Source organism: Cotesia glomerata, linkage group LG1, assembly GCF_020080835.1.
Source record: "Cotesia glomerata isolate CgM1 linkage group LG1, MPM_Cglom_v2.3, whole genome shotgun sequence".
Lineage (NCBI taxonomy): Eukaryota > Metazoa > Arthropoda > Insecta > Hymenoptera > Braconidae > Cotesia > Cotesia glomerata.
This window is the reverse complement of record NC_058158.1, coordinates 32,747,551-32,764,900: the sequence shown is the minus strand read 5'-3', so window position 1 is coordinate 32,764,900 and position 17,350 is coordinate 32,747,551. Positions and strand designations below refer to the sequence as shown.

Sequence of the window (17,350 nt, the reverse complement as noted above, 5' to 3'; positions counted from 1 at the left end):
TTTTGTCTGGGCTTTATAAGAGATGTCTCTTCTCGCTTTTACGTTCAATGTTACAACTCTAAATGCCTTTGGGATACGCTATTTTAGTTGTGTTAAAAATGCATCCATCGAGACACGTCAACGCGCCTATTCACCACTCGCGTTGCGATGTCGAGGACGTCAGTAGTCAGTATTAAGGCGCCTAACTTCAACATAACAATATTTTTACATTTTTTTTATTTAATTTTTTTTTTTTCCATTAACCATGCATTTACCATTTCAAACTCAAACACTTTTACTCTCCATCTTATTCCGCGCTTTTCCTTTATTTATAAATTACCCTCAACAGTACTAATTTCGCTTCATATCCGTCAAGCAAATTTCACCAGTCGCCAAAAATCACAACATAACAACAGCGCCAAAATAAAGATAAAAAAAATACACAAACAAGAGGATAAATTCTTGAGTTCTCGAGTTTCGGGTCTCCATTGCAACGTGCCAACCAACACACCGTCCGTCCATGCTGGTGTCGATTCTCCTCCTACGTAAAAAATAAAGGTGCTCACAAAAAAACATTTTTTAGCCTTTAGAATTTGTTTTTTACTACAACGAATATTTTTTATTCGCAGTCCTTACATCTCCTGGGCGAGTGAGTAAAAGGTGATACAAATCAGTGACGTGATAGCGAGAAAGACAAGCGAAGGCTCTACTCAGCAGAGTTGAGCCCGGAGGGTCAGCGGTTGGATAAGATGGAGGCTGGTTTGATGGAATGTTGCTACCTCCGTCTCAACAACGTCTGACCCTCCTATCCCTTCCCAGCCCTTTGCTTTATAATACAACATACAACATAGTAAGAGACTGATTCTTCCACGGTACATATTACGTCGCCTACGGGCGAGCACGCGTGTGATGCGAGATCTGCGAAACTGGAGGTTAAGGTTGAGATCTAAAGAAAAATCTGTTTATAAAACAAAATTTCCATAGATGGATAATTTTAGTCATGCATCCTTTTACAAATGATTATCATAATCTTGATGGATAAATTTCCTTGCTGAGTAACATAATCAAGCTGGATATTAACCAATAGCAACAGCAAGGAAAATCCATTTATGGAGTGGCTTATACTTTGAAAAATCCCGGAGTTTTTACTATAAAAATTCAGTCAATCATTATTTACGTAATATTGCACGGCTTGGGCGATTGACATAAAGAAGATGCGATTCAGCCGAGAGGGAATTTAACTCGAGTAGAGAGAAACGTGACCGAGGAAGAGCAGGGGAAGATTTAGATTTAGAAGGATAAGATTGCCCGGATGATGCATCACCGTCGATCGGGAACGATCGATGTGTGTTCCTGAGGTTCTTTTTCCTCGCGATGTCCCGATAAAATAGCAAGATAGCGACACTGCTCCTATTCGATTTGACTGGTATCGAACATCATCTCACTCTGATCGGCTGTAGAATCTGAGTCATTATTTCATATAAAAATTCCTTCTGGTTGATGTCTTTGTCTCTATTTATTCGCAGCAAATTTCTTTTATATTTTATTTTATTGTTTTTTTGCTGGTATATATGGTAAAAGTTTCCTTAAGAGGCACCGCAAGATCTCGGTCACGCCCTCTTAGCACACCCTTCGCCCTGAAAGATGTAAGTCAGCGGAGCACTCAAGGCAGGGTGGCGCCGGCTCTAAATAACTTGAGTACGTCGAAAACCAACTTACACACTCCTGTACACAACTATAACCCGTATACACACTACCTACCCTTTTTTTTCCTCCATCTCTTGCATTCGTTCCTTAACGTGAGACCGATCCGAGATCCGAGCCCAAAAAATATATAACTTAAATAAAAAACTGAAAGAAAAAAGAAAAAGTTTGTTTCAAAAGAAGAAAAGTTTCACCCCACGGAGCCTGGTCTTTCCACGCGCGTTACTTCATCTTCTCTTCTTTTCTCTTCTCTTCTCTTCTATTTATTTCCTCTTACTCAACTTTAGCTCGTATCGCCCATTCTACCACTCGTCGCAGCAATATTTCTACTCAGCACGTAACAACTTCCTTGTAATGTTGCTAAAACTTTTTTTATACAATACTTACATTAACAATATTTGCAAACATGCAAGTAAGTAACTGACTAAATAAGTACCCGTGCGTATAAGGATAAAAATAAGTTTATAGTATATAGTACAGCGTAGTAAGATATACGCGATATAAAATAATAAGAAATAAAAATGGAGTGAACCTTGTGCCAAGTTGTGTTGTATGGCATACACGAGTATATTATTACCGGTGTCTCATCTCTTGGTTTTCTTTTTCTCACTATCTCCAACTCGATCTTCATCCTTCTCTTTTCAGGATGACTTTCGATGGCTCGCAGTTCTTCCATTCGATCACACAGCTTTTTAGCTCTTGTAACGACACGGTTCGTTGAGTCCGTTTATACTCGCTAGTGGAATACCCGAGTTCTTGTAGGCAATTCGCCGTTCCGTAACGCGACTCCCCGTTTTCTATTCCCAGGAGTTTAGCTCAGCCTCTTTACTCTTACTTCTTATTCTTACTATGCATCCTTCACTCCTTACTTCTCTCTACTTCGACATACATCAACATCAACATCAACATCAACATGAACATCAACACAGACCTAAACATCCTCTATCCACCATGCAGAGCTCCGTCTTTTCCCTTGACACAATCAAGTCGGATCGCGTTTACCGTGCCCGTCATCGATTAATTTATCGCTCGTTTCCATCGTCGTTATCGCCACTACACAGCACCAGTTGATTGAGATCACTACCCGGTGATTTTTTGCAGCACTACGTCAACACACTGCCCAGTGACGCACCAATCTCCAGAGAATTTAATGGAATAACATTAGCAACCCTCAACCGTGTAAGAATACCGTCTGTACTCAGTAGGAATACTCAACTCAATTCAACTTGATACTTTATTTTATTTTAGCTTTCTCTCACCATTTATATTCCTTGGCGCTTTTTGTCCAGTGTGTGTATTACAACACACTTGACCGATCGTATCGTAGAATGTACTTTACAGACGAATACCTGCTTATACTTACGCGCATTAAACTTGTTGCGATGGATTATATAGACAAGACAACGTGCGTCTCTCTGTAATATGTTTGTCGTCCTATATACGTAGTGAACTTAGCCTATCAGCATCTCCATAAGTCCGGTAACATTCGGTAAAAAGCATGTCTGCATACACGGACATGTTCGTGTCCATCAAAGAAAGCCTCAAAGCCTCCGCTCGCTCATAAAATTCCAATTCACACGATATTCGTGCTCAATAAAATAAACATTTAGCATCGAAATGAGAAGAGCTTTCGTTGAATAAATTCAAATTCTTCACGCTTTTTCTTATTGATAATTAGTTTGGATCGTAATGTTTTGAACAAAGTCATTGAATAGAGTTGATATCCGCAGACATGCTGGGTACAGTAGTCAGAGGGCGGTTTTGATCGTGATTGCCAAGCGGCGAATTTGTCGCCACGTGTTTTATTGTATGATGAAATTGAAGGGTGAGCTTCTAGCCACCCGCCGGCAGCAGTACCAGCAATAGCAGCAACCAGGGACTGCTGGTTGGTGGCGGTCGCGACTAAACGGACAAGCTTAACTCGCCGTGTCACTCAACGTCAACCACGGGGTTCGTATATTTTGTATCGTATTATACTGGATACACGCATATGTGTATATGCCTATATATGTGTATGTGTATATGCATAGAGATATTATGGATCTCAGCACTTTTCTGATTCAATGCCCTCGTTGTTGTGGTTCTTCGGATAATATTTATTTCAATTACGCTCAATTGCATTTGCTTAACACCTACGTGACATTAATATTTAAATATTGTAATTTTGTTTTATGATAATTTGAATTTCTCGTGATCCAAAGTGAATTAATGAGCAATGCTCAGTTCATTTTATTTTATTTTTAATAAGTTTATTTTTAGATTATGAAATTTGAATATTATCACTGATGAAAAATATAGTTTTGTATTGCTAATGATAATGATAATGATAGAAAAGGTAGGACGTAGGATAAAAAAAGTAAAATGAGAAAAGTGCGTGAGTTGACACGTCGAGTGCGCATGAGTAATGTCTGCTCATTATTCTCCAGCGGGATTTATCAGGTTGCTAGTAGCGATAACGCTTTTCGTTTGTTTCATACCCCAGGGAGATGCGACGAGCAGATAGTGCCGTACATTTATGCTGCATCGTTGTTGGTATCCCATGCCTCTGTATAATCCTCATACCGTGGCCTGGCGATAGACTAGAGAAGCATAGAGTATGGTATGAAACAAGAGAGGGAGAGAGAAAGAGAGGGTGCATAGTAGCAGCAGGTTATGCGTATGGGGAATAACATTCGCCACACCATCATTCATTTCTTGTATTTTTAAAAGCTCTTATTTGGATGAGATGTAACGAGTAACGTCTCGAGCAATATATAATCATCTGAGTGTTCGCGTTTCTTAAGTCTTGCACCACAGTCTTGATGGGCTTCATTGCTACCAACTTGATGCAATATAATAGCGATCTTATTACTCTTTAAAAACAAAATAAGAGACTATGAAGTTGCTGATGATGATAATGATAATGACGAAGGTTAGCTACAAGCGCTAACAAGACAGCAATTTTACTAGTGAGTTATAGGAGCCATCGCTATTTTCAACCAGCTAATTTCATTCCACCCATACGTATCTTAGCGTGACAAAATAATTATTAAATAAAATAGTATCTAAATAAATCACTAGAGCCAACGGTTGTCAAAACGTCGGTTGTCATTTGCTCTAAAAAAATTTTTTTTTCGTTCCTAAAACAATAATGAGGAATAAAACTAATAAGACCAAAAATATGGCTCTTATTTTCTTAAAATATCCTGTAAATTAACGCACAAAAAAGCTAAAACTATTTTTTGTCGTTAATGTTTTTTGCCGAGATGACAGTATCGTATTTCCGGCAGAGATTTTAATTACGAAGTAAACGAGAGGGAGCGTGAATTCTCCGGGGAGTAAGACGTGGTAGCAGGCCACAAAAAGCAACATCCTACCCGCAAGCTGAGCACGCAGATACTCGTTTCGATACTAATATATACACAGGCACGTGCTCATCACATGTCGACGAGGATAAATAAAAAAGTTTATTAAATAAAGAAAGAGCTACACAAAGTATACATATACAACATCTACAACGTTACTTGCATGAACACGAATCACTGTTACTGTTAGTGCTTCCATTAACCCTTCTGGATGCTTGTGCCGCTGGTAAGAGCTATTTTATTGGCGCTTTCGCGCGTAAATGTCATATCTTGACGACCCTCGACACTCGTTAAATACGCGATCATCCATTAAAACGCCGTGAAATCAATTGCCTGTCCATTTATTTTTAATAAGTCTATTTAAATTTCAATTTTTATAAAAATAATACCCAGATAAAATAAATTTATAATAATTAAACCTCAATGCACATAACATGTACCGTCTAATTAAGACGACTTCTCACGTTCAATAGCTACAATTATCATACTAACGGCGACACATCACCGAGCATACATAGCAGAGCAGACTCAAGCTCTGGGTTTACCTTTAGCACGATGGACCCAGGACTATGGCATTAATTAGCACAATCTTGAGTACGTGCTCTAGCAACATACACATACATAGACATGAACATGAACATGAACATCTATACGATACGAGATATCTCAAGCTCAAGCCTTGTAGACTTTGGTTAGCTCCACCCGGGCTTTCCTCCACCTGTCTCAGTAGCCTTAGCCATTACAGCAGGTAAGGCAGGTGAGCCTGGTCTTAGCGTTGATGGTATGTTGCTCTCTAGCCCTCAACTCGCTTGGTTATACCTCTTATTTGCATAGGACGATAAATTGCCCGCTCGTGTCGCGGCCTCCTCTTTTTATCCCGCGATATACCGCTCATATGTTATAGTTATAGTTCTAGTTATAATAATAACACTGTGGTATGTTATATAGGAGTGTGTCTTCCGGTTGTAGGTGTCGCGTAACAAGAGACACATTTGACTGAGACCGAGCCAAGCTTCATGACTGCACTCTATAACATATAGTATGGAACATATAGTACACTTAACTGCAAACTCTGTCCTAGCATCCACCAGTAGTCTCAGCACTAAACTCTGCTCAGTATAAATGACACACGACACACAACGGGGGTTTAAATGTCAACGCGAGTCAAAGGTACAGCTACAAACTGTGTCGAGACATCAGTCATCTGCGCTCGTGTCTTTGTTTCAGTATTAATATATAGAGTATTCTATATTGTACACTATGTATGCATGGAGATAGATATACAGCGTACAAATAACTCCGTGGCGTTATTAATTGTTACTGTCACTGAAATTACTGGTCGACTGTTATTTTGTATGACAAACTGTGGTGAATGGTGCAGAGAGTATATTACACGGCAACGAGAAAGTATAGACTCGTATAGAATCTAGAGTAGACATCAGACATCATACATCATACATCAGACATCAGACATTATATTAGTATGCATGCATAAGTTAATAATGGCTTAACAATTAGATTGTTAATGTTTCTGCGGGTGGAAATAAAAGACCAATAAAACGATTCGTATCGCTCTTTGTAGATAATAAATTATGAATATAACAACTAGATCTTAATAGTAATTGATATGTATGAATATGTTTACGTATATGGATCTAGACATCTGTGTACTTATTATATTACATATGGAGCGAGTATGATCTTTCATTCGCTTCGGTTCTTTGTCTCAGTGCTCAGTACCAGTTAGCAGGCGGCTGGATGGTTGCTTTAACCGTTTAGCCTGTGTACTGGCCCCCGCGGATCGATCGATCTGTATTCATAGGTCGTACAGCATAAAATACACTCGGCATGTCCATGAATCAGATAACTGTCACGGGCACTACGACGTCTCAATCGTCGGCGACTTCTTCTTGCTTATATTTATTGTTTATTATGTTCGCTTATTGGAGTATTATTATCAATTTTCAACTTTCCGCTAAGAAAATCTCAGATTTTCAAAAATCGGGAAGTTATTGGTTTTACCCCATTTTACAAAAATCCAGTTTTCATCAGATCTCGACGTTTGAAGGTCACAGGAAGCTTCCCTGACTATCCCCGCGAGGGTGTCACTATGTCTGTATGTGTGTGTGTGTGTGTGTATGTAAGTATGTAAACCTCTCATAACTTTTGAATGGCTTGATCGATTCGATCGCGGTTGGCGCCATTCGAAAGGGCTTGTCCAAACTTAGATTTTGGATATAATTTGGACTGATTCGGACCGATAGATTTCGAAAAATCCAAAAAAAAACTGTAAAAAAAAATTTTTTTAAAAGTGGTTTTTTTAGAATAACTTTCGAACGGCTCTATCGATCAACTTCAAAAACTAATCAGCTCTTAACTTTGAAAAACCACGTCGATCGCCGCTAATCCGGTTAAAATCGGTTGATTCATTCGAGAGATATCGTGCAGGAAAGAAAACCCAAAAAAGTGTTTTTTCGGAATTACTCCGAAATGTCTAGTTTGATCAATTGAAACTTAAAGATTTTTTAAAAGGCTTAAAAAACTGCGTCTAACGCCACCAACCGCGTAAAAATCGGTTCATTCATTCAAAAGTTATTGCGGTTTGAAAACTCAAAAAATAGTGTTTAATCAAATTTTTATTAGACTTCTGAGCTCGAAGAGCTCAAAAGCATAGAAATGTTATCTGTTTGAGCTCGGAGAGCTCAAAACAACACATAAACTGTATTTTTGAGCTCGGAGAGCGCTTAAAAACGGCATAAGTGCAATTTTAAGCATCCAGGTATGGAATTAGCGGGAAGTTGCAGGGATGGCCTTCAGGGTCAACCGTTTTCCTAATTTTTTTTACAATATTTTAATATCCAACCTGACTTTCAATCTCCGATATTTATTAACAAGCTGTTTTATTTATCTGTAATATTCAAATTAATTATCCATGACATGTTTTTCCCACGTTATATTTGAAATATAACGATCGCGGTCTGAATTTTTAGCGTGCAGAGAGAAATAGTTATTTTTATTTGATGTATATCGTTTCCGTGGTGATGTAGATCGGTATTTCGGTCTTTCTTCGCCTTGTCACGGCGACACGTCGTGCGTCATCGGGATTACGAGAACCCGATGGAATGTAGGTAGAAGTTAGTGATATTTTGTTAGCGGATTACCCGAAGAAAAAAAGGTTACAAATGAGAACGACTATAGTACAAATGGAATTAAAGATGAGCTAAAACTGAGTTATGTACATCATCGTCATCACGAATATTCTATCGATCTAGAGATAAAATATTCAGAAGTTCCTTTTCCACTTTATTTATTAAAGTCTCTTCTCATTCCCCTTCTTCTCTGTCTTTTGTAATCTAGGCTTCGAAAATTTTATTCATTCTCCACGATTTATTTCTTATTACCACGTTTATTTTTTCTTGGCTCTGTTTTTGTTGTCCTGATACCGAAAGGATCCTACACTATAGCATACCTCGGCCTGTTCTAGTAGTACAAGAGACTTTGCGTGTCGACCGCGAGCCGACAGTCGACAGTATAGCCAGCACAGTGACATCTCCTGAGTAATGGACAAGTGTCGCGACACTATAAAGACCGTCGATTGATCGAATCGAACCTCCACGACATAAATATACGGTATAACCATACCATACCATGATATACTGTGTATTTATAGTACAGGGATAAAACATGTCGAGCAGAGTGTCTTAAATCAAGTGTAATCAAGTGAATGGATAAAAGCTTGAAGAAAAATGAATAAATTGCTGCAGAAGAGGTGATATTTATTGGCTGGTGAGCGTAATAACGAAAATGTAACTAACCGCCCACACTCTCGTCATACTGCCAAAGGTTAAACGCATCGCCGAGCCACCCAATCGGCATCAGAATATATATATTTATGTGTAAGATAAAGATTTATATGATTATGATTGTTATTGTGACGACGATGATGAGAATGAGAATGGGGATGAGAAAGAAAGAGCAAAGAGCAAGCAGAGACAGAGTGTGGTGAGTGGAGACCAGCCGCGTACTAAATCATCGGCGTCGCGCGGCTCATTTGTAAGACAAACTCGAGTCGTGGTTTTGCGTACTCTCTTCTTTTCTTAGCGCCGTTATACGTTTATCTGTTTGTTTGTACGTATTGTATGCAGCATATTACAGTCACATAATCCCTCAGAGTCTCCCTCAGAGAGCGTAAGATACGCGGAGAAAGAGTATGAGTCGAAAGATGCCCTGCCGTGATTATAAAGCTAATTCACTGCGGTCCATCGCGCCCACAATCGTCAATTAATCTCACAGCTAAGTAGTCCACGGATTAAATGGACGGAGAGCAGTTATAACGAGTGTTGGTCGTACCCAGAAGCTGAAACATCAACACCGAGGTGATATAGGGCTCGGAGACTTTGTTGACCGGTGTATATCACTCGTGAGAGCAATTTACTTGCAATTGTTTTTAAAATGCAAATAAATTAGGGGTGTATTTATATTATATGTTCATGTTATTTTTATGTTTATTGAAGTATGAGTTCAAGACAGAACGAATGAGCGAGCGAACGAGTGAGCGAGTGAGTGAGCTGTTGTATATTCTCAGTGGGCTGTATTTCATCGCCAAAAATAGTTAGTAGAATCGTCGAAGAGGCTCCGGCACTCTGCGGCATCCCGACACCACTCACGGTTTGGTCCAATGACCCTCGATCTTTCTCCCACTCTCTATCTCGATTTATCTTTTGCTCAAAGAGATGCTGGTGTTATATGTGGTGTAGTACTCATCACTTATGTGTAGGGATACTCTATACTTTTAAGACATTGCGTGTCATGATACCCTCTCCATCGGTCCATCTCCATCCACGATCCATACCAAGCAACCATGGATTGTGGCTATCAAGATTGCTGCAGCATCCAAATTCCACGGCTTCGACTCTGTAAATCCTTTCCTTTCATTAACCCACTCTATCGGTGAAGACATCACCATTTTATTTTATTTCATTTTCTGTTTTTTTTTCTTACATGTTTTTTTGTAGGCGTATGTATTTTTTGCTAGATTTTATTTTTCAATTCGTAAACCTTCTCTATAATTTATATCGCTACACTAATTCGTCGTAATTGGTGAGTGTCACGCGATTCCACTGTTGTGATGTCTTATTTTTTTTTTTTTTTTTTTTTTTTTTTTTTTTTTTTTTCGTAAGGCTAATTGCCTAAATAAATTAAATGCAATATTTATGAATATTTCAAGGGGGTAAATTACGGTTTATTAGGGACAATAGCTTGAAAGATGTACAAAATAAAAGTGAGTCATGTAGAAAAATATTCAGTGGTTTTTTAACTCGAGTTATGTGAATTTTTAATTTGCAACACATTCTGTCGCAAGATGTATCCATCTTTCTATTCTATATATTTTATTTGTATATTTCTCTTTATACATCCGCGGGTCCAGGAGGAACAAAACGTCCATCCGGTTGTCACTTTATTCTTCGCCATCGTGTTTTTCCTGATGGCATACTCGGTCTAGTAGCTCCGCATCTCGCAGCTAGTGCTTTCAATTTGAGTCTCTATTCGCCCGGAAAGTGTCGCTGTGAAGAGTGAGCATTAAAAAACAAAAAATAAAAAAAAAATAGCGTAGCTGAAACAAACAAAAAAAAAATATAAAGTACCGAGAGACGTCGCGACACTCACATGACGCCGGACGGAATTTAGCAAATATCATAAAGTAAGAGAACTACTCTTATTCACGCTCGTGAAACGTGATACACGCTCATCCTTCCCTCTTATCTCATGCTTTTTTCACAACACACTTTTTAGTTTTTTACTTTTCATTTTTTTTTAATATTTCGTATTTGGTATATCTTGAGCTTGAGCAGCAAATAAATGCCATTGCCCACTCTTGCCTTCGCAGTATCCGGTGTGGAGACTCCGTGTGTATGCAGACTGACTTTTGTAAGTTAAGCATTATAAACGCATGTTTCGACATTTCTTGATGCCAACGACGGAAGGAGGGCACACTAAAACCAAGGGTGGATACAACTTTTATTTTTCTTAATTTTTTAAAATCCTCTTCCTCCAGTCCCTCCCAGACTCTAGACTCTTATACTCAGTTTTAGTTCGACGTGATGGGTATAAGAAGTTTATTTTTAGCTGCCATATGCGAGGTTATTTCGACTCTCCGAGGTCCCAAGTCATCGAGAGCAAAATAAAGAGAGAGAGAGAGAGAGAGAAAGAGAGTAAAGTTGAGGGACGACAAGACATAACCTTAAATAGATACTCCGCTCCAGCGGCAGTATTAGCCGTGGAAAAACGGTTCGGTGGATGACATTGTCAGAAAAACGATACATATCCGTTTTGGGATCTTTGGTTGTCAAAAGCAATCATTTTGATTGAAGCTCCTATATTCACCATTAATGAATAGACAATAATTCATATTCTCACAACTAGAGTGTTATCTTACACGGGAATAGAATGGGAATGGCACACGTGTACATTGAGTTGGCCCAATGCCTCCTCTCCACATTGGTCGACTATGTTCAGACTTCGATTTTATTTCGGAAAATAGAGAATAGAGAATGAAGAAGAGAGAATACACCGGGAATCCATAGACTAATCTCGAAATAGCTGATCGTCATCTTTTGAACGACTTTTCTCGGCAATCTTCATCTTTATCTTAATCTTCTGGTGGATCTTTCTTTCGCTCACTCACTATCTCTACTTTCTATAAATAATATCACCATTAAAAAGCATCTCGTCTATTCATCGTGTATCTTAATGTTTGCACATGTAGGTGTTTTTAGCTGTTGAGCCAAACGTCCGCTGAAAGTCCTCGTGGATGTTAAGACGGTGGTGATGTGTGTAGAAGCGAATTTCTACAAAAAGAGTAATAATGATAATAATAATAATAAACAATAAAGTAAAATAAAAGGTCATGAAGATATAAAGTGAGTAACAGACGTAAATGAAAGTGCGAGTGAATAGTCATGGAGGGCATCAGAACGACACATAAACGTATAATTGGGTGCACTTAAATCTCTATAACGCAGCAGTAAAAATGCGTATAGCGCCACGTAAATCAACACAAGTATGATATGCTACCCGGTTTTCTCGCTCACACCATCACCACAGCCCCCTTTTAACCATTCTAAATGCTGTCGTAAAAATCCCTCAATGGGATTTTTCAACGTGTCACCCGGATTATTACACTTCCCGGATGTGATGTTTTTTGATGGCGCTCTTTAAATTAATCTCAATCCATTGATCTCCTCGTCAATTTTCACAGCATTATTTTTGCACCACAATCGTAATTATAATTATTATTACTCGTGCTGGGCATATCATGATCATGATCACCGCGCAGATCATAGCCGAGCTTAAAGAGTCATTTTAACACACGGTACATTAACCCGGTTTGTCGGAAATTAACTACAATCAGAGAAACGTTCCGGCAAGCCATTACGACAGTTCAACTGGACCAGTAGTCTCTCGACTCTAGAACATTAAATACCATCAAGTAATGCCGCTTTTTGTCTCCTATCCAGACTCTATAGACATAGACATAAAGAACCACTGGACTCGAAGTCGAAAATACCGACTACCGACTGGCCAGATGAAAACGGCGACTGTACAAAAACAAAGACGCCAATGTTCTTCATGCCCGGAAGCATTTAGCTTTTTCAAGCTCATCTTCATGCTGCGTTTTATATTTTGACTCCATTTTTTAGATCAAAAGTTAATCTACACTGGTGATGTTCAGGAAGGTCTTACGTATAAACATAAAGAAAGAAAATACATATACCCCGAGGCAAGCTGTCATCACGAATCCCTTGGGAATGAACCCGGCTACTTTACTGATCTTTCTTCTCACTAGGAACCTTCCGGCCTTCGATAAGATTCGGGTCATTTATAATCCGACCTGATTTTTTTTTGTTGCTCCCAAATGTACGTCCGTGGATTGAAGTAAAAAGCTAAAAAAATTGTCATCGTTATCCCGTTGATGGTCATCCGGATTTCACTTCGAGTATTTTTGTATTTTCGTTGAATGAGTGTGTGACTGGATAAAATAAGAAACAACCGACATGATGGAAGTCTCTAGATTAGGGAGATAGTGAGAAGCATGACAAAGTTGCGGATAATGTTTTGAAATTCAAATTACTATTTTAGTCACACAACTAACAAAAGTGAGGAGCGTAATGTAATATAGTGGTGAGACAGAGCTTAAGACAGAACTAAGAAATACTAAGTCATCTTAATATCGCTTATTAACGTCGCTCGGAGCTCCCCGATGCCCATGGGAGTAGGAGAGAGCAAGCAATTAAAAAAAGTAAGATTGATAAATGACGGAGAATTAATGCGCATGGGGGTAGAGTAGGGTTCTAGGGTACTGAAAATTGTAGACTACTGTGAGGGTGATTGTGGGTGGCTTAATGGTGTTTGTATGCATAGGAAACTGCTGGTTGGCAAGAGGGGTGAAAGCCAACCCTTGTTGACGTCACATGTACCGCGAGTGGATCCACCGAAGGGTCTGCAGCATCACTAAAGATTCATTCCATCTCTCTACAATGCCATTATTATTATCATAATCATTATCATAACAATTAGCATTAGTATTATAACCAATTGCGTAAATCTATTGATTAACATTTTACAATTAAAACTATTATTATTGTTTCAGGTGATGCAAGTAATGCCAGTATCGGAAGTGGTGAAGGTACGGGAGAAGAGGACGACGATTCGTCGGGCAAGAAGAACCAAAAGAAGAGAGGTATCTTTCCAAAAGTCGCTACCAACATCCTCAGGGCGTGGCTGTTCCAACACCTTACGGTAAGTTTTTAAAAATTTTTTTGCACGAGTTGAATTTAATGAGAAACAATTGTCCATTTTTCAATTTCCAATCATAAAAAATTAATTTTTTAAAGTTAAAATTATCCATGATAACACTCGTGATGCAAAGCTACAAAAAATGGACAGAGATGTAATCTCTTAATGTAGAGATAAGGAGCTAGTGTTCATACATCCCGCTCAACTGGCAACTGTTCTCCCTCTTATCCCGTCTAATGATTCACGGGTAATCTGAGCTGCAAAAAGCACAACGCGATTAGGGACCCCAGTCTAATACGCCAGCGGTGGTGATAGTGTAGGATGTATACATACATTCATCCAGTGTCCTTGTTAGATCGTCATCCTGATCATATATTTGTCATCGTCGTCGTTACTCGGTTTCTGCTATCCAACAACTTGGTCCTAGTTTAGATTGTATTGGGTTCTCGCTCCTCTTGACGTCGTGCGCCCTCGGTCTACTAGAACTACTGGCACTACATAGTAATAGAGCGCGTTAGGGTGTGATCGGGTTACCTTGCCAAGCGGTAATCATATTGCAGCTCGGTTAATGCCATTACTGCGTTCGAGGAGAGATTGACACCCCCTTGCGTGTGTTACTTCCACCATCCCATCCTTCCGTCATCGTCCGTAGGATGTGGATGGGGAATCACCATCATCATTACCAGAACTACCTCCTGCATGCCCAACTGTATGTGTTGTGTATTGGATATGACGTTGGCATAGTGGGCTTTACGGTTCGATGCATGAGCTCCGTTAACCACCAAACTTTTCTCATTCATACTCCGTGTGTTCTCTACTCTTACCGAGGAAAAATATGAACCGAGGAAGGCAAAAAAATATAACCAAACGTCATCCGGAGAATATCGACCTGACAGAAGCAAAATTTTGAGGGTGAAATTTTCGATAGGGGTTCTATTTAGATTCATTCAAGTGCTGTTACTAATTTTTTTTTACTATTATATTAATCAAGTTAATTTTTTATGTATGTAATTTTTATAATACCTAATCATTCGTCATGAATTATTTTTGATTTTAACCCCGATACCTTTTATTGGTTTCAAGTTATTGATTGCATATGATTTGCTGCTGTTATCAGGGTTATATCAATAAATACAGATTATTATTGACGATTATGATTCAACAAACACGATTTGTCCATAACAATCTAACGACGACACTAACAAAGAGTTTAATCGATACAACCGCTGACTTGAGGCATAATTTCTTGAAGTTGAGTGTATAAAGCTTTTATTTTTATCGAAGCGGAATGTCGTGATATCTGCCAAGATATATCAACACCAAGTATTACTCGTCTGCTGTTAGTCGTGTTTGAGCAATGAAATAGGATTAAATATGTATTTTTTTTTGTATCTGTTCAAGCGTCTAAATGCACGAAATGAGCCAAAGAATTAAACCGGGTGCCAATATGTGTTGTCGTGTGGTAACATGTCGCTTTCCATTAAATTTGATTTGCTTGCCGTCGAATAACAGAGACGAATTTTTTTTTAGTTGGAAATCCACACTGGCACTATCAACCAGCATTTTTAATTTTGTTGTTGTGTAGAGTAAGAGCAGAAGTTTAGGGGTTAGGGCGAATGGAAAACAAAAATATAAAGTAGACTGAAAGTATCTACAACCACATCTCGGAATCGTGTCCGACAGCTAGATATAAATTTAATTAATTTGATGGAAGTGAAAATCCGGTGGTATCTATCTGAAACTACTACAACTCTCTTCCCTAACGCCAACGTGTGTGTCTGCATATTTGCGGCTGTGTTGTATCTATCCGACACACCAGTTTGATTAAATTTCGTTCCAGTTACGCGAATTGCTCGCGTCGACGGCAAACATCCAATATACATACAGACATCCATACATAGATCCTTTTATATATGGAGCTTGGATGTTCTTGGGTCAAATTCCGAGGAAACCCACGCAGCAGTATCACATTGTCGGGGCATCAATCATGCCTTTAATTATATAAATTTTTTAAACCATTAGCCACATACTTTTATCTAAATGATTGATACCCAATTTCGTTGATTTATTTTCGAATGAATATTTATTTTCTGATATAATATGATAAGATAACCTAGTTATCCGTTCAATATAAATTTAAAACATTAATTTTTCCTGCATATGCTAAAAATTCAATGCACTAGATTCAACATTTTTATTTCCACCATCAAAACTTTCAATTTAATTTAATTCTCTGGAAATTATTGTCGTCTGTAATAAAGAATGATAAGTTGGTGAAAAATGAGGATATATCTAGTAGAAAAATAAAGATAGAGTTTGACATATATTTATAATCCATTTTAATTTAACGTTGAAATATATCCAGTTTATAGTTTCCAGTAACATGCCATCCATTGCTTTTATAGTATCGAATCCAAGATTACCTTCTTTCATTATTCCAACCCCTTTGGCACTACTTCATTGGCTTTTACTTTTCATTTCGTAGAAGATAAGAATAATACCCAATAAAATTTATCTACACGCGCTTTTCAAAAATTATTGTTACGTTTCTATTAAATTAAAAATCAAAATTTATAGACGATAAATTGAAACATTATTTGCAACATAAAAATCTTCTTTCAATAAAAGATAAAGGGTATATTTTCAGTAGTTGAATTTTGATTGATATTACGTGTACGTGGTACGGTAAAAAAGTAAAAAATCATAAAGGTTTTATTTTTACGATTCAGCCATTTAAACCCCGAATCCTCAGAACCGATTTCAACAGAACCGTTACGGTCTTTGAATAATATTGACGATCAAACGTAGGTATCTTGCTCGTTGGGGAAAAGGGAAACGCGTGCTTTTCGTCGTTTGGATATCTTAAACAATTTGCATAGAAAATCGTAGTAGCAGTTTTTGTCGGTCATAAAGGAAGAAGGGGATTCTCAAAGCATTCAACTAAACTCGAGTCACCTCACCTCACTTACATTTGCCCTTACCCTTATACTTGTTCAGAAAAGCACATCTCGCCTGGCTGTGCTGCATGATACTCTTCTTATTCGTCTCCCCTTTTACAGCGGGCATACCGCGGAGCGTTTTATGTGACAATAACCATAGTATGGCCCACTTAGATCCACTATCTTCTTCCCACCGGGACTAACACCAACATCCGACAGTTTCTCAAGCCCCTTGATGGCTCCTTGTCTTTCACTTTCATTCGTAACTACTGTAGGTCCACTTCATCCTTCATACAAATAGAGACATTTAACTTGACCCATTTTTCGGTGTTGTTATTTTCTTTCTTGCAATAAATAAATAAGTGAAACATCCATATTATACACCTTGAAAAAAACAAATTGCTTTTTTGCTCAACTGAAGAGATAGAAAAAAGATTACAGTCAACTCTGGTGCTCGTTGTCACCCCATCGACTTCTAGTCGAAAAAGCTAAGAAGAAAAAGAAACTAATGCCATAGAAAACGTTTGCATACATCGAGTGACAGTTTTCCGCTCCGACAAATCCTTATGGCATTTTTATTTCCACGGC

The 17,350-nt window shown here is 38.3% G+C and overlaps 1 protein-coding gene across 5 annotated transcripts in view; it reads left to right on the top strand.

The window, feature by feature from the left end:
• LOC123272369 (homeobox protein homothorax) overlaps positions 1-17,350 on the top strand; it is a 295,180-nt gene that overhangs the window by 175,969 nt on the left and 101,861 nt on the right. For all 5 annotated transcript variants that reach the window (XM_044739107.1, XM_044739097.1, XM_044739088.1 and 2 more), the window contains one exon: positions 13,678-13,826. In XM_044739107.1, coding sequence (XP_044595042.1) covers positions 13,678-13,826 — 149 coding nt within the window. The remainder of the gene's footprint in view (positions 1-13,677; positions 13,827-17,350) is intronic.